The sequence below is a fragment of the Gallinula chloropus genome (genome assembly GCF_964237585.1).
Source record: "Gallinula chloropus genome assembly, chromosome: 19".
NCBI classification, from domain to species: domain Eukaryota; kingdom Metazoa; phylum Chordata; class Aves; order Gruiformes; family Rallidae; genus Gallinula; species Gallinula chloropus.
Window position 1 is genome coordinate 14048057 of NC_140104.1, and position 24271 is coordinate 14072327.

General features: G+C 49.0%; 1 protein-coding gene across 1 annotated transcript; it reads right to left on the minus strand.

Annotated features, from left to right (window-relative positions):
- Window positions 1–21629: 21629 nt before the first annotated feature.
- On the minus strand, window positions 21630–22553 carry LOC311199258 (olfactory receptor 14A16-like; the record flags this gene model as incomplete). Its single annotated transcript, XM_084273317.1, has 1 exon — window positions 21630–22553. One exon carries the CDS (start codon window positions 22551–22553, stop codon window positions 21630–21632), a length of 924 nt encoding a protein of 307 aa, XP_084129443.1.
- Window positions 22554–24271: the final 1718 nt, after the last annotated feature.

Genomic DNA, 24271 nt, shown 5'->3' on the forward strand with positions numbered 1-24271 from the left:
CTAGAGAAAAGAAGACTAAGGGGGGACCTTATTAATGTTTATAAATATCTTAAGCATGGGATGCAGGGGGAAATGGCCAGCCCCTTTTCAGTGGTCTGTGCGGACAGGACAAGGGGCAATGGCTGCAAGTTGGAGCACAGGAAGTTCCGCACCAACATGCGGAAAAACTTTTTCCCAGTGAGGGTGGCAGAGCCCTGGGACAGGCTGCCCAGGGAGGTGGTGGAGTCTCCTTCACTGGAGATATTCAAGACCCTCGTGGATGCCTATCTGAGTGATATGTCCTAGGGAGCTGCTTTGGCAGGGGAGTTGGACCCGATGATCTCTCGAGGTCCCTTCCAACCCCTACAATTCTATGATTCTATGATTCTATGAAATTCTCCAACGTGAATCCTTTCCCACAGGGCTTTATCTATTCAGCAGCTGCCCTGGCGTGGATCACTGCTATGGGTGCAGTCATAAATCACAATGTCTCTCAGTCCCAGTCCTCTGTGGGGTCACCAGCCTCTCCCCGCAAACCTGTTCTGGTGCAAATCTCTCTGTCACTCATCTCTGTGTCTCTGATTCTCATCATGGCTGCAAGTGCTGGCAGGGGCTTGTTCCAACGTAGGGTCACAGCGTCTTCTCTATGTCTCCACCTGCTCCATCCAGCGTGGAGCCCCTCCACGGGCTGCAGGTGGGGTCTGGGCCTTTTCCATGGGTTTCTCCATGGGCTGCAGGGGCATCTTTCTCTCCGGCATCTGGGGCTCCTCCTCCCCCGCCCTGTTCTGGCCTTGGTGTCTGCACAGCTCTCACATCTTATCCCTCCCTCCACTACTGGCAAAACACAGCTGCTTCCGGGTTGTTTTCTCCTCTATGTGATTCTCAGAGGCGCTCGACTATCTCTGGGGCTGCGACTTTGGCCTTGAATTGCTCATTGTTTATAGTTCAGGCTGGCAGAAAACTCTAAGTGCTGCTTAAAGAAACCATCTCAGCAGCACAGCCTCCCAAAACTGCAACAGGTGGGCTTCCCATGGTCACCTCCTCATGTCTTTGCCATGGTCATGCAGAGAGAACCACAGGATGCCGCGTAGTGTAGGATTCTTTCTGGAACAGGGGAAGGCCTGCTTCAGATGGGTGAAATTGTTGTCTGCCCAGGTGGGCAGTAGGACACATCCTCTTTGAGTTGCCAGACCTCTCAAGACAACTTATCCACAGCTGAGACAAGGGAGGAACAAAGACTTTCTTCAAATAGATGGAGTTGGCCAGACACCTCAGCCACTGTCAGTGCTTCTTCCTTTCCCCAATCTATTACTGCCAGTCAGTTGGCATATGATGCTGGTGCACTCCACACAGACTTACGCCACATGGGTTAGGAACATTGGACTTCATCAGGATTGGTGGGTAGCTGCAGATCATCAGGATCATAGTAATTCATCTATGATGAGGGGCTAATCCCCTCAAATACTGCACACTCTGCTCTGTGGTCATGCACTTGCCTGGCCAACACATGACATCTTCACTGAACGGGTACCTTTCCCCAACACTTGAGAGAAGTGGCCTCCAGAACCTGAGGGCTTGAGACTTCTTTCCCATCGCCTTGTCAATGACTCCATTTCTGAACAGGGATCCCAGCTGCTTGGCCTGCCTGCCTTCAAATTCCAGGCTGCGTGCCCAATTGTCCCAGCATCGGAGTAGCCAGGTGATGATGTGCTCTCCTGGAAGGCAGCTGAAATATTTTCTCATTTCTCCCAGCTCACTCATGTACAAGGATCAGGTTATAATGCTTACTCCTGGAGGAGAAACAGAGAGGCCTTCTTTGGGTTTGGAGGAAGACAGTTTATGAAAAAATCACTGTCAAAAAATTATAAATCATTTGCACATTGCAAACTACACTGACATCCAGTGACAACAGAGAGTACTTTATTGACCAAAGGATCACAAGTTACTGCACAATGCAAGGACCAACCAAACGCCCCAGCCACACTCAGACTGCCCTTAAGGGACCCAGGAGTGCCCCTCTCCAACCAGCCCCTTTTATGGGGGAGAGATGTCAGGTGGTGTGGAAAACAGCCTGGACACACGCAGCTCAGCTGTGCTAACTCAGGTCACCTCTGCTAACTTAGCTCACATCTGCTGGCTGCTTGGGGAGGTTAACTCTTGCCTGACCAGAAACAGAACAGCTGCGCATTTAATCATCACTGTCTGTCACATATTTCTACCTGTCTAAAGTCAATTGTCTGTGTCTGAAATCATCATTCCAACAGTGGATCTGCACACCAGTGCTTCTGGTTGCTCTCAAAATTTCCCTTCCCCTTCCCCTAGGACCATTTAGACACCTCTCAACCATCCAGCTGCTGCTCTGAGTTTCAGGGAGTTAAATCCTTGCCTTTCTGGCAGTTGTCTGACTCATTCTGTCTTTAGCCAGCTCTTGAGTTGCAGTGATTTCACAGTCTCCTTCCTCACTAGAACATTTTTCACATGGTTAAGCTTTGTGGCAGGTGAACCTCACTGGTGGCAGATTGCACTTGGCATAGAGTGAGGACCATTGAATTTAATGGTGAATCTTGTCAGGTTTCTTCTCTTTGTGGAAAATAACTCCCTCTGTGCTGCCTGTGTGCAGCCAGTTCTCTAAGGAAAGCAGAGGAGCTGGTACAGAGGGGCTGTAATGCCCCACTGTGGAGTGCAGCAGAGAGACCTGATGTAAGGACAAGGGATGCAAGTCCCAGCTGGCTGGGCTTGTGGAGAGTCATGATGGGCTTGTGGAGATGTGCAGCAAGGTTGTCCCCACTGTGCCAGATATCAGGAGAACTTTTTTTGGAGCAGTCCAGACCTCTTTAGGAGACAACATGCATCAATCTCAGTCAGAGGTTGTCACCTCTCCTCTACAGTAAAAATAATAACATACAACCTCAAAAAGAAATCAATTTTCCTATGAACTCCCTTTGAAACAGCTTCAATGATCTGTACATCTCTTGAAGACTTGAAGATAATTACATAAAGAGACATAGCTCGTTAGGGCTTCCTTTTTATTTTTAATGAGCCCTGGGGTGCATTTGGTGCTGAGTCCTTGAAGCTCAGGTACTGAGAGGAAATTACAGAAAAAACTCCATCTCAAAAGCAGAAGCCAAAGTACCCTGAAGTATTAATGAGTCCCACTGAGAGCCATTGCTGGCTGAGCCTCCCCAGGGACTCGTTAGAACAGGTAATTGGAGGCCATGTTGGCTGGAAGGCAAAGGCAATGTACAAGCAGCTGAGATGCTGAGCAAGCCCTGGGTTGGTTTGATGAAACAGAAAGGCCAAGCCCTGACCCCCAGCCCCAGGAAAGACAGGTCCTGTCCCTCAGGCATTGCTCAGGCTCTTCCTGGGGCAGTGTGGGGTGTGTAATGTTGAGGGAAGAACAACAGGATGAGAGTTTCTCCTCATTGTTGGTCCAAAGCCCAGCTAGAAAATCAAATGTCCTCCATTTAAATAAAAGAAAGACTAAGGAGACCCTCCATCCCCTATCAGATTCAGGAGGAAACACTGTTGAAAGATGAGGACAAAGCTGAGGTGCTTAATGAAATCTTTGCCACTGTCTTTAGTAATAGGAGCAGTTGTACAGAGAGAATCCAATTCCCTGAGCTAGGAGACAGGACAGGGAGCAGAATGAGCCCACCTCAATCCAGGAGGAGATGATCCTGCTGCACCACAGAGATGTGCAGTGATCTGTGGGGCTGAATATGATGCAGCCAAGGGTGCTGAAAAAGCTGGCAAGGGGGGTTCACCAAGCCACTTTCCATCAGTCCTGGCTGACTGGAGAAGTACCAGAAGACTGGAAATCAGTCAACATAGCCCCCTATATAAGAAGGAACAGGAGGATGGTCAGGGAAATTACAGGCGTCATAGATTGACTTCAGTCCCAGAGAAGCTGATGGAGCAGATCAACCTGAGTAGCATTAACCAGTTCATGAAGAACCCCCAAGTGATCAGGCACAGTCAGCTTGGCTTCATAAGGGCAGGTCCTGTTTGACCCACTGGATCTCCCTCTATGACAGGGTGACCTGCTTCCTGGACAAGGGAAGGGCTGTGCATGTTGTCTACCTGACTTTAGCAAGGCCTTGGACACAGTTTTCCAGAACTTTCTCCTAGAGAAGCTCACTGCTTATGGCTTCAAAACAGTGGTGGTTGAGCCCCAATCAATGGCTGAGCACCACATGCTGCTCACTCACTCCCGGAGGAGAAACAGACAGAGCCTCTGTGGGTTGGGATAAGGACAGTTTACTGACAAAAGCAGCATAATTATATTAAATAATTATATTAAATATATTAAATAATTATATTACATTTATATTAATTGTCTCTTAAGCTGCATCTCCATCAATCTATTCACCATGATTACATTTCATTGAATCTTCAAGGCCAGCAATACAATGAAGAAGATGATCAGTTGGTTGTTGCTTAGAAACACCCAGTCATCAGTTTCCACATGGCATCCTTGAGCTCCTGGTTCCTCATGCTGTAGATGAGGGGGTTGACTGCAGGTGGAACAACCATGTAAAGAAATACCTCTACCAGGTTAAGTGGTCTGTGGAGACTGGACAAGGGGCAATGGTTGGAGATAGTTGGAGAATAGCAGGTTCAACACCAAACGGATAAGAAATTTTCACAGTGAGGGTGACAGAGCCCTGGGACAGGCTGCCTAGGGGGGCTGTGGAATACCCTTCCTGGAGATATTCAAGACCTGTCTGAACACTGACCTGTGCGATCTGTCCTAGGCAGCTGCTTTGGCAGGGGGTTTGGACTGGATGATCTCTGGAGATCCCTTCCAACTCCAATTCTGTGAATCGGTGAATCTGTAAATAGGGAGAAGACTGAGGGGCTCTTCCGGTAGGCAAACATGGCAGTGCTGACAAACAAGGAGTCCACTCCCAGGTAAGGATGGCATGTGGAAAAGGCTCTGTGCCATCCCTTCTCCGAGGGTTTCTTCAGCACAGCCCAGAAGATCTGCACATAGGACACCACGATGAACACAAAACACCCAAAAGCCAAAAAAACTGAGACCACAGTTTCCCTGAGTGAGGCCCATAAACAAGAATGCTTGAGGATCTGGGGGATTTCACAGAAGAACTGGTCAGCAGCATTGCCTTGGCAGAGGGGAAGTGAAAATGTATTTGCTGTGACAATATATTTAATAAGGAATTAAAAATTATCTGCTGCTGTTTTGCTGCCAGAGAAAGGAGCGAGAATCTATAAGGAACTTTGCAGACAACAAGATCACTGATGTAGGGGGAGAAGGTCCTCCCAGCCCCACAGCAGAGATTCCCTTGCAACCAATGGGAAGACCATGGTGAATGAGGCTGTTCCCCCTCAGCCCATGCTGGATGATGTGGAACAGTGATTCTATATGCAGCCTGTAGACATCACCATGATCAGGAAGGTGCAGACACCTGAAGGAGGCTGTGACTTCATAGGAAGCCTGTGGTGGAGCAGGTTTTCTGGCAGGGCTGTGGAGGACCCAGGCTGGAGCAGTCTGTTGCTGAAGGATGGCACCCCATTCAAGTGACCCACCCTGGACCAGTTGGTGATGATCTGAAGCCATGTGGGAAGAACTTGGAGGGGTTCATGGAGGACTGTCTGCCATGGGTGGGACCCAATGCTGGAGCAAGGGGAGACTGTGAGGAGTCCTCCCATGAGGGGGAAGGAGCAGCCGAGACAGTGTCTGATGAACTGACCCCAATGCCCATTCCCCATCCTCCTGTGCTGCTCAGTTAGAGGAAGGAGAGAATTAGAGAGTGAAGGGGACCCTGGGAAAAACAGGGAAGGATGATGGGGGGTGTTTTATTATTCTTTTTCTTTCTCATTCCTCTGCTCTCTTTGATTGGGTAACGAATTATATTGGTTTATTGAGAGAAATTCAGGAGAGTGACCACTGCATGATCTCTCCCCATCCTTATGTTGACCTCTTGTTACATCTTCTCTCCCCTATGCAGCTGAAGAGGGGGAGTGATAGAGCAGCTTTGGTGAGCACCTGAGTCAAACCACTTCAACAAGAGGTTGAAGAGGAGGAAGTACATGGGCATGTGGAGTAAATGGTTGTAGGCTACAATAATGATCATTAAACTCTTGCCCAGGAGAGCAGCCAGGTAGATGCCCAGGAAGAGCCAGAAGTGCAGGAGCTGCAGCTCCCATGTGTCTGCAAAAGGCAGGAGGAGGAACTGGATGATGGAGCTGCTGTTGGACATCCGCTGCCTCTGGGAATGGGAAAGTGTTTTCAGAAGTAAAAGACAGGAGTGAGGAGAGATTTATAACAAGGAAAACTAAAATCTTGATTTGTCTCACAAACTCCCAGGTGTGCATGAGGAACAGAAGCCTCTCCCATGGGCTCCCAAAGAGTCATTCCTGGTCTTCAGTTATGGGTACAGGCGAATGGGGGTGACACAGAGTTTCCATCAGATGAGGATCACTCTCATGCAGAAGGGTGTATGACAACTTGCCTCCTCCCCCAGTAATTCCCATGGGAGCTGGGACCAGCACTGAAATATTATACAAATTATATGAACCAGCCAAATCAACTGAAAATTTAAGATCCAGGCATGATGTAGATGGTGTGAAAAAAGGGGTGGATAATTTCCTGGTTCCGGCTAGGACAGAGATAACTTGCCCAAGGAGCCAGCACAGGTGAGCTGAGATGGCCCAGGCTGTTTTCCACACCAGGTGACATCACTGCCCCATAAAAGGGGCTGGGAGGAAAGAGGCAGGACTACATGTCTCCAGGACAGTCTGAGTTCCATCTGGCAGTGGGTTGGGGGTTGGGTTGGTGCAGTGTTCTGTGTCATCACTGTGCCTGTATTTTGTCATGGACTATGTTGTTTTTCCCCTTTCACTGTCCTTATCCCAACCCAGGGGGCTATGTCTGTTTCTCCTCCCAGGGGAGGGGGTTAGTGAGTGGTGTGTGGTGCTCAGCCATTTCCTGGAGATGAAACACGACCCCAGGAAAAACCTGAGCCATGCATGATGAACAGGCTCTCCCTCACCGAGGGCTGGGAGTCAGGGCTTGGTGTTTGGCTTGATGAAACATGTCAAGGCTTTTCTCAGCATTAGAATCACCTGAACTTTCTTCTGCCTGCCTCTGAAGAGGGACCTTGAAGAAAGACATCCCTCAGGCACTGTACCCTTACAATGAAAGTTGCCCTCACCTCAGCCTCACACGGCACTTCAGACCAACAGTAATAGTAAGGACTGGGGTCTTCTGGCTTTTTATTGGGTTTTGGGGTTTGCTGTTTTGTTACTGAGCTGTTTTGAAATGGTCATCTCCTGATACAATATGCAATGATCCTACACCCTGTTTCACACCCTCTTACGTTGGCTTCAGCTGATGAGCTTTTTGGCATGTTACAATACAGTTGTTACAGGAGAAGTACCAGGGCCTATCAGTTTTGTTCACTCCAGCTATTAATGTTTACATTGCTAGTGCTAAGTTCCAACTAATGTTTTCCAAAACACAAGTCCATGGGGAAACTTTGTTGGTAACAGCCCTCAGGGGGATAAATCAATACTCCAAGAAAGTTCAGTGTTTGCTTCTGACTTTGCCTTCTTGAGCAGCTAATGAAGAGGATTTTTTTCTATTTAAAAGTCTATTTATAAATGTTTCTTTTACAGAGAAGAGGTGATAGCAAACTTATTGATCCACATGTTCACCTAACAAGGTAGGAAAAGCAGTCTCCTTCAAGTCCAACACAATATTAGAAACCTTTCTCATCACCTCCCCAACACCACCATCTCTCTCACTGGCCACCTGGGATGGGCATCACTTTTCCTGACGTCAGACTTCACTGAATTGCACAGCTAGATGCAAGAGGTCCTTTGCACCAACTCCCACCTGCTTTCCCAGAGAGCTGCCTGCTCACAGATACAGAGATTTCTCTCATTACCAAGAATCCAAAGTTAAATAGGATTCAGTCCAGGAAACCATAAACCACAGACTGAAACTGGATGTGCTAAATGCAAGCAGTACCTGCTGAGCTGTGCCTTCCACAGTGACCATCCATGAAAAAGAGAGAGGAAAGGACACATATAAACACAACACAGAATTGGCTAAAGAGGCACTGAGAAAGACTACTGGAAGATGGGGAAATTTTTAGCTCCCTGAAACTCAAAGCAACAGGTCCACAGTTTCTTGAACTTCTTCAGTGCATCTTTGATCTCCTGGTTCCTCATGCTGTAGATGAGAGGGTTCACTGCTGGAGGCACCACTGAGTACAGAACAGTCACTATCAGGTCCAGGAATGGGGAGGAGATGGAGGGGGGCTTAAAGTAGGCAAACATGCCAGTGCTGACAAGAAGGGAGACCACGGCCAAGTGAGGGAGGCAGGTGGAAAAGGCTTTGTGCCGTCCCTGCTCCAAGGGGATCCTCAGCACAACCCTGAAGATCTGCACATAGGACAGCACAATTACAATAAAACACACAAAGAATAAACATGCACTAAGTACATTAGGCCCAACTTCCCTGGCATAGGAATGTGAGCAGGAGAGCTTGAGGATCTGTGGGAGTTCACAGAAGAACTGGTCCACAGCATTGCCCTTGCAGAATGGTATTGAAAATGTATTGGCTGTGTGCAGCACAGAATTCAGAAATCCAGTGATCCAGGCAGCTGCTGCCATGTGGACACAAGCTCTGCTGCCCAGGAGGGTCCCGTAGTGCAGGGGATGGCAGATGGCAACGTAGCGGTCATAGGCCATGACAGTGAGGAGATAAAACTCAGCTGAAATGAAAAAGACAAAGAGAAAGGCCTGTGCAGCACATCCTGTGTAGGAGATGGCCCTGGTGTCCCACAGGGAAATGATCATCGATTTGGGAACGGTGGTGGAGATGGAAGCCAGGTCAAGGATAGAGAGGTTGAGGAGGAAGAAGTACATGGGGGAGTGGAGGCGGTGGTCACAAGCTACAGCAATGGTGATGAGGCCATTGCCCAGGAGAGCAGCCAGGTAGATGCCCAGGAAGAGGCAGAAGTGCAGGAGCTGCAGCTCCCATGTGTTTGTGAATACCACGAGGAGGAACTGGCTGATGGAGCTGCTGTTGGACATTTCCTCTTTCTAGGCATGGGGCACTATTTAGGAGGAAAACACAGTAAGATTTCTCTGAATGAACTCAAGTGCAAGTCCCATGGATACTACTCCTGCTTCACACACCTCTTTTTCCAGGATTTTCCTCAGCTCTGTGGCTGGTGTCCTGGTTGATGCTGGCTGAGTGCACCATGAGGAGCAGGGTCTCTGGTCTCAGTATGGTGAGGAGTCAGCCCTGGCACTGGGGCTCTGGCTGCAGATGAGTTGGTTCATGTCTTGGAACCCACAACCCTGAGGGCAGAGGTTTTGCTTGGAGGAATAGGGCTTTCTCATAGGAAGGGGTCTGCAGTAGAGGGGCTGATACAGGTTTTCCTGAATTCTCCCACCCACAACATTTCTGGGTTTGGTTTCCTCTCATTCCCTCACATTATCCCTGATGCCTGGAGATTTTCCTCCTGGCAGATGTTTCCCTGTCACATGGCTTTTTCCTGTCATCTCTCACAGACCCCATCACAAGCTCTGTGGACTCACCTTGGCCCTACAAAAACATGTCTGGGTTCAGAGCACTGCCTGGGTGCATGTTCTTGTTGGCACATGGTAAAGGGCAGGTCAGAGCATCTCTGATGAATCTGGTCATTGTCATGCAGCTGCTGTCCATGGGAAGAGAAGTAGCTGAAGGCACTTGAGGAGGCTCTTGGTAGACCCAGTGATCACTCAAAGTGAGGATTCAGAAGCCTCAATGACTTGTTCACACTGGAGAGCTCCTTTTCATATCTCCTGTCCCATTGTCTAGCAGTAGGAAAAGGCGAAGTCAGACTCAGGAAGTGTACTCATCTTTATATTAATTTGTGCCTTGACCTTCCCCTTGAAGCACCTCCTCGAAAATGTCCTTGGGTGATGTGAAGGTGTGAACAGCTCTGACCCATGCAGCGCCCTCTGAACAGCAAAGAATCTGCCCTGCTGAGGGTTGGTCCTTACACCCAGAACCTCTCCCCCAATACTGTTGCAGGTTCTCCAGGAAGCTGAGAGCTGAACCTAGCAGGCATCAGAGTCCTTTCCCCAGGACAAAGCCCCCCAGGCCACAGGAAAGCTGCTCAGGAAAGTGCTGAGATCTCCGGGGGTACACCTGGCTACCCCTGCAGCCTACCCCGGGAGAAAGAACGGGTCATATCCTTGGTCCTTCTAATAGTGAAGCAGCAAATCCTTGTCCTTCTGCTCTACACCAGCCGTTGGATGTGCCAGCTCTGGGACATCCCTTCAGGATTCTCTTGTGAGTTGCCCTACACACAGAGACATAACATGTCCACAGCCATGAAGATTTCTCTGTGAGCTCTGGGCATCCTCCCACCCAGATTGCTTTTAACCTCTCTCTGTCTGCCTTGGAGCCTGCAGGCAGTGCCCTCAGCCCTGCTGTGTTCTGCAGAGGAGCTGCTCTTGGCAGAGCTGCCTCTCTTCAGCACTGCCTGCTTGCCAGGAGCTCCCTCCACCCCAGGAGCCCAGCCCAGCTCAGCAGCAGCAGACCAGCCCAAGGCACCACTTTCTCTGCCCGCTCTGGGCTCACTGCAGACGTCTCATGGGCTGGCAGCTCCTGAAAGGCACCAGGGTCACCCCTGGGGAACATGCTGCAACATCGCCTGATGTAATAACTCACAGTGGAGAGAGACTGATTCTGGCAGCATGGCTTGTCCTACCAGAGGGAAGTTCTCTATGGAAGGTGTGAGCTTCCTTCTGGACACTGATATTCTTTATCCATAAAAAAGACAACACACAGATAGGTTCAGGGAGAGGTCTGCTTCCCTTGTGCAGAGCAGGGATTCAGCAGAGGCAATGCAAGCATCTCATCCTGACCAGGAAGCCCTTGGGTTGAAGCAAGTTTCAGCTCTCCACTTTGACCTCAGACCAAGAGGAGCTGGGAATCCTCCTGGTTGGCTCCAGGTGTGCACAAAAGAGTTACCAATGAGTGAGGCCCTGCTCTGAGACCTTTACCTTTATTCAGCAGGGACTCAGGTGCTCACATACAGATACTTTGTGATGACCGAGGTATCAGGGGTGGTCCAAGACACTATCCAGTGTTTACAAGGTATGATGGAAAGTCTCTGAGAAATACACCTCCTTCCTGAGCATCAGCTGAGGGCGAGAGGGAAAGGAGGATATCCTTGGCCACCCACAGTGACCCCAGACTTTTAGGGCACCTGAAAGTGCTTTGTGAAACTTCTTCCTGAGATGATAAAACCAAGGAGTGCCCCAGGTCTCTCTCTCTCTCTCTCTCTCTAGTGTATTCAGGAAGCTCAGCCACTATAAAGATAATGCACATCCACATCTCCGTACTGAAGACTTTTGTGTCAGAGCTCTCATTTTTATGCCATTAAATAATTAACCAAAAAAACCCATGTCAGGTGCCTGGGTGCCCTAGACAACTCCATTCAGTGGGCAAACACAGCACCAAACCTCCAGGAAAGCCTAGAGCTGGTGTGGGGCAGACAGCCCAGGGTGTCCCAGAGGGGTCTGGTGACCTGAGTGAAAACACCATGACACAGATGCAAGGTCCATGCCATCTACACTGAGGGTGATGTGAGGCTGGGAGGCAGGTGATGCCAGGATGCCCTTCCTTGTACCTGTGTTTGCAGCCCTTGACTGTTCTCCTCACTCTGAACTTGGTGCCAAGAAGAAAGAAGTTGATAAGAACGGAATCAGAATTATCTAATGGTTTTGGTTGGAAACAATTCTTTGAAGATCACCCAGTCCAACCCCTCAGCCATGGTCAGGGACACTATCCACTAGACTTGATGTCTCAAAGCCTGTCATAGGGGTTCAAACCAGGGAGATTCAAACTGGACCCCCTTGCTTTCTAAACTCCTTCTTAGAGAGGAGTCTGGTTGTGGCTGGATCTAATCCTTCTCTCAGACCTGCCTTTCCCATCCTAGCATAGAGTTAACCTTTTCTACCCACCCCAGGGGCAAGATTTACCCTTGCTTAACTCATTTATTCTAATAACCACACCAGTGAGGTTAGCTTCTGTACTCCTGTGTGGTGCTCAGGAGTAACAACAGGAGGTCCAAGCAAAGCACAACTGCCTTGATGAGAGGGAAGAATGCTGCCAATCAATGTGATTGATAAAGCACTTCAACTTCATTGCAAGCACACACTTCCTTTCATACTATTCCTTCCACGGGTTATACTTGTTGTATTCTAATTGGCTCTTAACTAAAGGTTACATTTACACACTCTACCCATCTTGCAGCCTGGGGATCATGTCTCTTTCTCAGTCCCAGGAGCACTGAATCCTTATCACACTTCCTGCTCCCACATCCCGTGGCCTTGCTGCATGATACGGAAGAGTATGCTGACCGATTGTTCACCCTTCTGTTCTCACCAAGACGGCGTGGGGCCTGGTCTTACTAAGTTAGAGAGGCGACTGCTTGAACAGCTGCTCCATAGGCTTATGGCCTTGCTTCTCAAGCCATTCTGCAACAAAGATACGTTGATACAAGTCTCCTTCTCTGAAGACATTCAAAACCCACCCGGATGCATTCTTGTGTGATTCAGTCTAGGTGATCCTGCTCTGGCAGGGGAGGTTGGACTAGATGATCTTCTGAGATCCCTTCTAACTCCTAACACTCTGTGATTCTATGATTCTGGGATTCCTACGCAAGGGAACCATCCTAAAGTCTCCTGACATCATTTTCAGGCTCTACCTGTGTCCACCTTAGCAAGTGCTAAATATCCAGGTACCGATTCAAATCAAAAGGTTTGAGTGCTGGTAGATGTTCCTGGCCTGAAACCTCCCCAGATAGCCCACTAGCAGCTCCAGTACCCTTAGGACTCAGGCCTTTCATAGACAACAGAATCATGCCAACAGTGCCTGATGTCATCTTCAGGCTCTATCAGCGTCCAGCTTTGAAACTGCAAAATGCCCAGCAATAAAACCCCCAAAAGAAAGTTGAGGGCTGAAAGATCTTCCTGCCCTGAAACATCACTAGGTAGCCCACTAGCTGCTCCAGTTCCATTTGGACTCAGGTGGGTCCTTATCAAGGGAATGGTTTTAAAAGTGCCTGATGCCATTCACAGGCTCTACCAGCGTCCGTCTTCTAAACAGCTAAACATTCAGCAATATCTCCCAAACAAAAAGTGAGAGGGCTGAAAAAAAGTTCCTTGGAATAAAACCTCCCCAGGTAGCCAACTAGCAGCCTTAGTAACCTTGGAGCTCAGGATTTTGCCCGCTTGGAGAACAGTCCTAAGAGTGCCCAATGTAATTTCTGGGCTCTACCATTGCCCTGGTCTGATCTCTGCCTCCTTAACACACAAGAAGCCCCTGTAACCTCGAGGCTCAGGGCTCTCCTTTCCTAGGGAATGGTCCTAAGAGTGCATGATGTCATTTTCAGACTCTACCAGCATCCACCTTTGACCCTGCTCAACATCCAGCAATAGCTCCCAAACAACATTTGCAACAGCGTAATAATCTTCCTGGCTGGAAACCTCCCCCTGTAGCCCACTAGTACACCCAGTAGCCTTGGGGCTCATGGCTTTCAAAGATCACTGAATGGTCCTAACAGTGCCTGATGTCATTTTTGGGCTCTACCAGCATCCATCTTCAAAACTGATAAATGTCCCATGAAAACTCCCTAAAGACATGTGCAAGAGCTGAAAGATGTTCCTGGTCAGAAACATTCCCAGGTAGCCCACTATCAGCCCTTGAAACCTTAGGATCAGGGCATTGCTAGCCACAGGAATGGTCCTCACAGGGATCATTTTTGTGCTCTACCAGTCTCCAATTTCAAAACTCCTGAACCTATAGCAATATCTCCCAAACAAAAGGTGACGAGATGAAAGGTATTCCTGACCTAAAACCTCCCCAGTAGCCCAGTAGCAGCACCAGTAACCTTGGGGATCAGGGCTTTACTTTGCAAGGGAACAGTCCTAACAGTGTCTGTGTCATTGTCAGGTTATACTCTCGTCCAACTTGGTGGCCCTGCCCTGGACTCTTTCAAGGAGTTCTCTGTCCTTCTTGAACTGAAGGGCCCAGGACTGCACATAACATTCCAGGTGCGGTCTCATGGTGGCAGTTTGTACTTAGTAGGGCTTTTAGTTGTTTTTTTTTTTTTTCCTTCTAGATTGTCTAAGCTATAATAACATGGTGCATGTTCATCCCATTCCTAATTCAGTATCTCCTGGTTTTCTGTGACCAAGACATTTTTTAATGATGAGCTGTGCTCTCTTTGCATCGTGTGTCCCTTCAAATGTGCACAAATCTGTTTTTCTTTTATTTCTCATGACATTTATAAAAATTTACAAGCACTTGTATCACTCGTCTACTTGTCTGGAATGGCAATGCTTTCCCACCATGCCAGGTACTGCACCTAATATAAGAGACTGACCCCAACCTCTCTACATCCTCCTTGATGGTGGTTATAGAGAGCTACAAGGTCTTCCCCGAGCCTCCTTCTCTCAAGACTAAAAAGCCCCAATTTCCTCACCCACTCCTTGTGCTCCAAACCCTTCACCAGATTCGTTGCCCTTCTCTGGACATGCTCCAGCATCTGAAGTTCATTCTTGTAGTGAGGGGCCCAAAAGTGGACACAGTACTCGAGGTGTGGCCTCACCAGACATGAATATGATGGAACAATCACTTCCATTCTCCTGCTAGTCAGACCATTCCTGATCCAGACTCTTGGCCTTCTTGGTCACCTGGGCACACTGCTGGCTCATGTTCAGCCAGGTCCTTTTCCTCCAGGGAACTCTCCAGCCACTCTGCCCCTGGCCTGTAGTGTTGCCTGGGTTTGTTGTGACCAAAGTGAAGGACTCAGCACTTCCCCTTGTTGAACCCCATAAAACTGCCTTCTGCCCATCCATCCAGCCTGTCCAGGTTGCTCTGCAGAGCCTTCCTGCCTTCCAGAAGGTCAACATTCCCACACAATTTGGTGTCATCTGCCAACTTACTGAGGGTTCACTTGATCCCCTCATCCACATCATTGATAAAGATGTCAAAGAGTCTCAGCACTTAGCCCTGGGGAACACCATTTGTGACCTGCCACCAGCTGTATTTGACTCCATTCACCACATCACTTTGGGCCCAGCCCTCAGGAAGTTTCTCACCCAGATATGAGTATACCCATCTAATCCATGAGCAGCTAGCTTCTCCAGCAGGATGCTGTGGGAGACAGAGTCAAGGTAGACAGTCCAGGTAGACCACATCCACAGCCTTCCCTTCATCCACTAAGCAGGTCACCTTGTCATAGAAGGAGATCAGGTTGGTCAAGCACGATCTGCCTTTGCTAAACCCCTGATGACTGGGCCTGAGTTCCTGCAAGTGTTGCATGATGACACTCAAGATGATTTGTTAATCCACCTTACCCAGCACCTAGGTCAGGCTGACAGGCCTGTAGTTCCCCAGGACCTCCTTCTGACCCTTCTTGTAGATGGGTGTCACATGTACCAGCTTCCAGTCAGGCGGAACCACCGCGGTCAGACAGGCATGTAGGTAAATAAAGGAAAGTGGCTTGGAGAGCACTTCCACCAGCTCCCTCAGGACACTCAAGTGTATCCCCTCCGGAGCCATTGACTTGTGTGGATCTAAGTGGCTGAACAGGTCACTTACCAATTCTCCTGGGATTCTGGGGGCATTGGTCCCCTTCCATCCCCATCTTTCCTCTCAGGGGTCTGGGTATCAGAAGAGAAAGTGGTCTCACTACTAAAGTCTGAGGGAAACAAAGACATTAGCACATCAGACTTTTCTTTGTCCTACATCACTGTGGTTCTCCCCACGTCCAATAAAGGTGGGAGATTCTCCCTGGTTCTCCTTTTGTTAGTAACGTATTTATAAAACTAATAACAACAGGAGGGACAGGGAGACTCTCCCACCTTTATTATAGGTCACAAACAAATGTTAAGAGGGCTGAAAAAGTTTCCTGAAACCTTCCATGGAACGTCACAAACCAAACCAGTTACCTTGGGGGTCAGGGCTTCGATAGCCAAAATAACAGTCCTATCTGCAACCTGGGGTCTCAGGGCTCTCATAACGATCCCAACAGTGTCTGACTTCATTTTCCAGCTCTACCAGCATCCACCTTCGAAATGTCCGAACACCCATCAATAGCTCCCAAAAAAATGGGGCGACAGAGGAAAGATGTTCCTGTTTTTAAACCTCCCTATGCAGATTACAAGAGGTCCCAGTCATCTTGGCACTCGGGGCTTTTGTAGCCCAGAGGACGGTTCTAACGTGATGATGTCATTTTCAGGCTCTTTCAGGATTGAATTTTGAAACTTCCAAATATCCATCAACAGCTCACAAAGGTAAGGTGTGAGGGCAGAAAGATGTTCCTGGCCTGATACCTCCCCAGGAAGAGTACAAGCACTCCAGTAACCTTTGAGGTCTGAGCTTTCCTAGCTAGAGAACGATCCTCACATTTCATTTCCCAGCTCCACCAGCGTCCACCTGTGAAATTGCTAATGGCACAGTACTAGCTCCAAAACAAAAGGTGCGAGGGTGGAAAGATGTTCCTGGCCTGAAACCTCCCTTGGTAGCCTAATAACCACCAGGAACCTTGAAACTCAGGGCATTTCCTAGGCATGAGAACGATCCTGATGTCATTTTTGGCTCTACCTGCACACACTTTCCAACTCCTAAACGAACAGCAATAGATCCTTAACAAAAGCTTTGAAGGATGAAAGATGTTCCTGGCCTGAAACCTCCCCAGGTAGCCCATGAGCAGTCCCAATACCCTTAGGGCTCAGAGCTTTCATAGAAAACAGAATCGTCCTAACAGTGTCTGACATCATTTTCGAGCTCTACCATCATTCAGATTAGAAACTGCAAAACATCCAGCAATAAATCCCCTAAAAGAAAATTGAGAACAGAAAGATCTTCCTTCCCTGAAACCTCACTAGGTAGCCCTCTACCAGCTCCAGTTACACTCGGACTCAGGTCATTCCTTACAAAGGAATGGTTGTAACAGTGCCTGATGTCATTTTCACTGGTGTCCAAATTCTAAAGTGCTAAACGTCCAGCAATATCTCCCAAAGAAAAAGTGAGAGGGCTGAAAAAAGTTCCTTGGAATGAAACTTCCCCAGGTAGCCAACTAGCAGCTCCAGTAACCTTGTGGCTCAGGATTTTGCCTGCTAGGAGAACAGTCCTAAGAGTGCCTGATGTCATTTTCAGACTCTACCAGCATCCACCTGTGACCCTGCTCAACATCCATCAATAGGTCCAAAACAATAGTTGTGAGGACCTAGTAATCTTCCTGGACTGAAACCTGCCCAGGTAGCCCACTAGCAATCCCAGTAGCCGTGGGGCTCATGGCTTTCAAAGACAACAGGATGGTCTTAACAGTGCCTGACGTCATTTTCCAGCTCTACCAGCATCCAGCTTCCAAACTGCAAAACCTCCAGCAAAAAATCCCCCCCAAAAAAATATTCGAGGACTGAAAGATATTTCTGCCTTGAAACCTCAGTAGGTAGCCCACTAGGAGCTCCAGTAACCTTGAGACTCTGGTCGGTCCTTACCAAGGTAAGGTCCTAACAGTGCCTGACATCATTTTTGGGCTCTACCAGTGTCCATCTTTGAAACAGCTAAACGTCCAGTGATAGATCACAAATAAAAGGCTCAAAAGGTGACTGAAGTTCCTGGCCTGAAACCTGCCTAGGTAGCCCACTAGCAGCCCCAGTACCCTCAGAGATCAGGGCTTTTCTTGTCAAGGGAACGTTCATAACACAGCCTGTCGTTATTTCCTCGCTTTAACAGTCCACCTTCAGAAGCGCTGAACGTCTAGCAATAGCTGCCAATCAAAAAGTACAAGGGCCTAAAGATCTTGTTGGGCAGAAACCTCCCCAGGTAGCCCAAAAGATGCCCCAATAACCTTGGTGCTCAAGGCTTTTATGGACAGTGGAATGGTCATAAAAATGCAAGGCATCAGTATTTAACTCTATCAGCTTCTAGTTTTGCAACTGCTATATATCCAGAAATGTCTCCCAAACAAAGGTTGGGAGGGTCTAGTAATCTTCCTGGCCTGAAACCGCCCAAAGTGGCACACTAGCAGGCCCAGTTACCTTGCGGCTCAGGGTTGTCATAGACAAAGGGAAATATCCTGACTGTGTCATTTTCTGGCTCTACCAGTGACCACCTTTGAACATGCTGAATGTACAGCAATCCATTCCAAACAAAAGGTGTGAGCAATGAAAGACGTCTGTGGACTAAAACCTCTCCAGGTAGCCCAGTAGCAGCCCCAATAACATGGGCGTCAGGGCTTTCGTCATGGGAGTGGCTATAATACTGCCTGACATAATTTTTGGATTTAAGAGTGCCCACCTTCAAAACTGCTAAATGTCCAACAGAATAAACCAAACAAAAGGTAAGAGGGCTGAAAGATGTTCTTGGACTGAATCCTCCACAGGCATTGCATTAGGAGTACCATTAATCTTGGAGCTCAGGGCATTCCTGGCCACGAGAGTGGTCCTAACAATGCTGGACATCATTTTCAGCCTCTACCTTCATCAACCTTTGAACATGCTAACCATCCAGCAATAGAGTCCCAGGTTCTTTAACACCTATTGCGGTCATTTTGTTAGAAGCACCACAATTTGGAGAGCCATCAGCAAGTGCACATGAACCATTAGAAAAATGGGGCTTCATTAAAACAGACCTTGACAAACTCTGGGATTTGATGAACAGGAACATCAAGAAGATTTCCAACCAGAAGAGATATTCTTCTCCTGACCATGTTTTGGCTGGGGTGAAGTTAATTTTAATGTTGTTTGTGTCTATAGCTCTGTGGTTTGGATTTGTAAGCAAAAAAAGTCTAAATAAACATATGTGCTCCCTGCTGAGCAGGGCTTGCACAGCATCAAGGGCTTTTGTCTAATTCTGCTCCAGAAATGAGTCACCTGGGAGTGCACAAGTGCCTGGAAGGGAACAGAACAGGCCCAGCTGACCTTAACTGACCAACGGGATCATCCATACTGTATGACTACAGGAGTGAGCCCAACGTTGTGTTGTACTTGTTGTCTACAAAGCTGGCCTGATTTCCACCAGGAGAGAGTTAATGCTCAGGTGACAACTGAGGCTGATGGGGGGAGGATCGTACAGATCTAGAACATGTGGTTTTGGGGACTGTCCAGATTAGGAACAGCTCTGAGCAGTAGAGCCTGAGCTCTGCTGTTTGGAGAGAACCTTCATTGTGCATCACCAGTTTTGTATGTTTTCCTACAAATTCCTACTGTTGTTTCTCTCTCTCTGGTCTCCCAATCAACTGTCCTTATCCCAACCCGTGAGGTTTTTTCAGTTTTTTCCTCCCTTCACCCCACCCCAAACCACCCCTAAACCCCCCACACCTTACACACACTCTTAAAGAGACAGTGGCATGTGTGGTACTCAGATCTTGACTGGGGTGAAACCATGACAAAAGTTTCCAGCACAACACCCACACATCAAGGCAGCTCAGACATGACTAGATAGAGAACTGGCCACAAGGAGAAGAATTTGGGCATTGCAGGGGATGCCATAGCAGTCAGAGGTGCTGAACAGGAATCTGCCCATGAGCACATTGTCCTGCACTGGGAGGAGCGTGGCCACACAGACAAGGACCCTTCTTGTCCATGTGGACTCAGCATTGGTGAGGCCACCTCTGGAGCAGTCAGTCCCAGTGTGGGGCTCGCTGGTCTGGTAGAAGAGTAAAGAAAACTCATGAGGACAGAGAAAGTCTGCCAAGAAATACTTAGGGGTCTTGTGTGGAGAGGCTGAGGGACCCAGGCATCTTTAGACTGGGGAAGGAGAGACTAAGGGAAGCCCTCTTTGTGCTACAGGGTAAGAATATAAGAAAGGAAGTCCTCTGAAACTGCAGTTTTGAAGGTCAGAATGGTTATGAGGATAAAGAAATGTCACTCTGAGGGCAGTGCTGTGGTGCAAAAAGTCACTAAGTGGAAGTGTAGATGAGCTGGTGGCTTTGTGTCTGTGGGAACAGGCGTTTAAAAGGAAGAGACAGCAGTACATGCAGGGACATCATGGGGTGACAGTGAGATGGGAAAGGGGATGGTTTCCTGCAGCCTGCAGGAAAACAGGCAAAGGCATGGGACAGTGTGGGATGGGCTGTCCTGCAGATGGCCAAGGGTGCTGCCCAGGCTGAAAGGGCCTGATAGAAACAATCTGTTTGTCCCCTTGGCTATGGCTGATGGCCCTGCCACAGAGGCCTCAGAGGAAGCACCATTGTCCTCATGGCCATGGAGCATCGTGGCCTGCTTGCACCCACCCCAGGGGAGGCCACCATGTGTCATACCCCTGTCTTCCCTTGGCATCAAATTCTTCAAATGCTAAGGAAAAGCCCTGAGACACAGGTGAGGGTCAGGATCTCCCTGCCCAGGGGCTGGGGGTCAGCACTTGGCATTTCTGCTTCCTCAGACCAAGCCAGGGTGTCCTCAGCATCAGACCTGCCTGTGCTTTGCCTGGGTTTGTCCTTTGTCAGTAATGGCTGCCAGTGGGGCCTGTTAGGGCTTCAAGGTACTTTGGGCATTACTCCTGACTTGGACTTCTTGAGAGGTTTCATCACTCTCCTCTTGGTATCTGAGGTCTCTGGACTCAGAAGAAAAGACACCATGGAGCTCATTAATCATACAGAAAGCCCTTACAAGCATGGCTCTTCATGTAATTGTCTCTAAAATAAATAGAACTTGTGTAACTAATTGGAGAGGTTTTATTTGAGTGTTGAAAATTTCAAAGGAGTTTCACAATGAAGGATTTTTTAATAGGAAAAAATGTTTCTGACATATCTCCGATCAGGGAAGAAAGTTCAGCAGCATGCTGCAATGGGTGCTGGGGCAGAGGTCTGGAAAGGCAGGAAAAGCAGTCTCTGGGGATCCAACCCTGTCTGGAGAACCTCGCTCTTCCCCAAGCCCAGCAGTTCCCTCACTGGCCTCCTGGGACTCCCAACTCTTTTCCTGGCATCATCTGTGCTCACAGGCACAGACAGATTTCTCTGACAACAAACAGCAGTTAAACATGACACAGTTTAATAACCATGAAATCTCTCTCCTCAGCTGCCTGCTACAGCCAAGCAGCGTGTGAAGGGGGTCAGCTTTCAGAGGAGATTCTCTGCTTAAACAGATTTAATCATATACATAGAAAGGTCACTTATCAACACACTGACCTTCTGACACAACAGCTCATTGGAATTCTGAAAGATGGGATGTTTTCCAACTCTCTGAAGCTCAAAGGAAGAACCAGAGAGCTGAGCGGCATCTGAATGTCCAAAGAGCAAGCAGAGGTGGAAACCTGTGATCAAAGTGAAGTTCACACATCCCACTAGTCTGCTGAAAAAATGCCTTTAGGCATGGCTGTGTCATCAGGAGAGGTGGAAACACCTGAATGATGAGGGAGCCAAAAAAGTCAGACTGGTGGTGATGCAGGTACAGGGGAAGTGGAGTGTTTCTTCTGCTGCCATGTCTGAGTCAAACAAGACTAGAAGGTGCTGCATGAGGAATAGGATGAACGTATTATTACATCAGAGAAAAAATAGAAGGAAAAAGCCCCACAGCACCTAAAAGTCCCTACTAAATACAGACTGGTCCTAATGTGAGTTCCATGACCAGCGATATGCAGAGGAAGATGAGCAGTTTGTTGCTGCTTAGAAACATCCAGACATCAGTTTCCACACAGCATCCTTGAGCTCCTGGTTCCTCATGCTGTAGATGAGGGGGTTCACTGCTGGTGGAACCACTGAGTAAATAAATGCCAATACCAGCTCCAAAAATAAGGAGGAGATGGAGGGGGGCTTCACATAGGCAAACACACCAGTGCTGACAAACAGGGAGACCACGGCCAGGTGAGGGAGGCAGGTGGAAAAGGCTTTGTGCCGTCCCTGCTGTGAGGGGATCCTCAGCACAGCCCTGAAGATCTGCACATAGGACACCACAATGAACACAAAACACCCAAAAAATAAGCAGGCAGTGACCACAATAACCCCAGTTTCCCTGAGGTAGGCATCTGAGCAGGAGAGCTTGAGGATCTGGGGGATTTCACAGAAGAACTGCTCAACAGCATTGCCCTTGCACAGGGGCAGTGAAAATGTATTGGCTGTCTGCAGCACAGCATTGAGAAATCCAGTGGCCCAGGCAGCTGCTGCCATGTGGACACAAGCTCTGCTGCCCAAGATGGTCCCGTAGTGCAGGGGGTGGCAGATGGCAACGTAGCGGTCATAGGACATGACAGTGAGAAGACAGAACTCTGTGAAGATCAAAAATAAATAGAAAAATACCTGAGCCACACATCCTGTGTAGGAAATGGCCCTGGTGTCCCACAAGGAATTGGCCATGGATTTGAGAACAGTGGTGGAGATGCAGCCAAGGTCAGTAACAGAGAGGTTGAGGAGGAAGAAGTACATGGGAGTGTGGAGGTGGTGGTCACAGGCTGTGGTGATGATGATGATGCCATTGCCCAGGAGAGCAGCCAGGTAGATGCCCAGGAAGAGGCAGAAGTGCAGGAGCTGCAGCTCCCGTGTGTCTGCAAAGGGCAGGAGGAGGAACTGGCTGATGGAGCTGCTGTTGGACATCTGCTGCCATCCAGTGTGGAGACCTCTCCAAGGAGGAAAAGGCACAGTGAGAAGTTAGGGAACTCTTCTTTAAGGAAAAGCTCTTTGAATTCTCTTTGACTCTCTGTATCCTAGAAGACATTTGGCAGGTCCCTTTTGGGAGGTGTGCTTTGTGCTGGCTTGAGTGTGCTGGGAGGAGGCTCAGCTATAAGCTCTCAAGAGCTCAGTCCTGCCTGGCAGAAGTCAGTAAATAGAAGGATGGTGTGATCTCAGACTAAATCCCCTGTGGATAGGAATGAGGTGAGGAGTGTTTCTTCTGTCAGGACTCCCTGACATTGATGCTGCAGTGCAGAATGGGGGGAGCTGCTCTGTTTATCAGCCCTGGTATCAGCTGCCCATTGCTGGAGGCTCTGTGATCACACCCTGATGTTCCCTGTTGAACATCAGTGTCTGCACTGGTGGGATATCAGGGAGTTACCGAATCCCCACTTCCATGGCATTTCTGGGAGCAGTTCCTTCTTTCTCCCTCCCTGACAATGTCTCTGCTGCCTGTCCCTGCAGCTGCTTCTGTCTGCCCATCTCCCCTGCTGCTCTGTGCTCACAGACCCCATCCAACCTGCCCTGCACTCAGCTCTGCTCTGCAGACCCCTCCTGTCATAAGGGTACTGCCCCAAGGAACCTCTGTGTGTGCAGGGCCCAGGAAATCCTTTGATCTGGATGTTCTTGAGGGGAAAAATTATTTCTAAGACACCACAGTCAGCACAGCCCACAGGAGAGGAAAAGTTAAAGCAAAGACTCTACCTACAGGAAAATGTTTCCTTGATATTGGTCTTCAAATTCTCTTTGGAATTTCTCAAGGATCAGCTGGAGCTGAGAGCAAAGCTGACCCAGGCAGCACTGTCTTACTGCAGAAGAACATTACGCTGCTCTTCCCTTGGTCACTCCTTCATACCACAGGTCCTTCTCTATCCCTGTGGAAAGCCCACCAGACAGCCCTACTGCTGACCCTGGCAGCAGCAGAGTCCTTGCCCCAGCACACAGCCCACGGGGTGCAGGGACCCTGCTCACAAGGACAGTCCTGGGCACCCCTGGGTGCACACACTGCTTCACACCTCTGCAGCCATGCCCAGGAGAAGACAGCTGTCCTGCCCTGTCCCTCTGATGGGGCACAAGGGCATCCCTTCCAGACAGCACTTTCTGGTCCTAGAGAGAACCTGTCCTCCTGACAGACCCCACACACTGCCCCATGTCCCAGCTTTAGGAGATCTCTCCAGGAACAGACCCTGCATTGCCCTGCACCCACAGACATACCAGGGAGAGTGCTGTGGAGATTTCTTCTCCAGTGAGCTCTCAGCATCCATCAGCTCTCTCAGCCTCACAGCTCTCCCCTCAGTGCCTACAGGCAGTGTCCCCAGCCCTGTGTGCTTGGCAGAGGAGCTGCTCCTGGGCAGAGCTGTCTCTTGTCAGGGCTGCTGGGTTGCCATGAGCTCCCTCCATTGCAGGAGTGAAGCCCAGCTCTCAGCAGGAGACCAGTATTTCTATGCTCCCTCCTGGTGTCTCAGGCCTCATGGGGATCAATCCATGATCTCATCTCTGATGTTCCCTCCCTTGGCTGGGGAGAAATCCTTGTGTCCAGCAGAGTCATTTCTCCTGATCAAACCAGAGCAGGGCAGGACAATCACCTTTCCTTGTCTCCCATGAGACAGGATTCCCAGGCAGGGACAGGGAGAGTACTCATT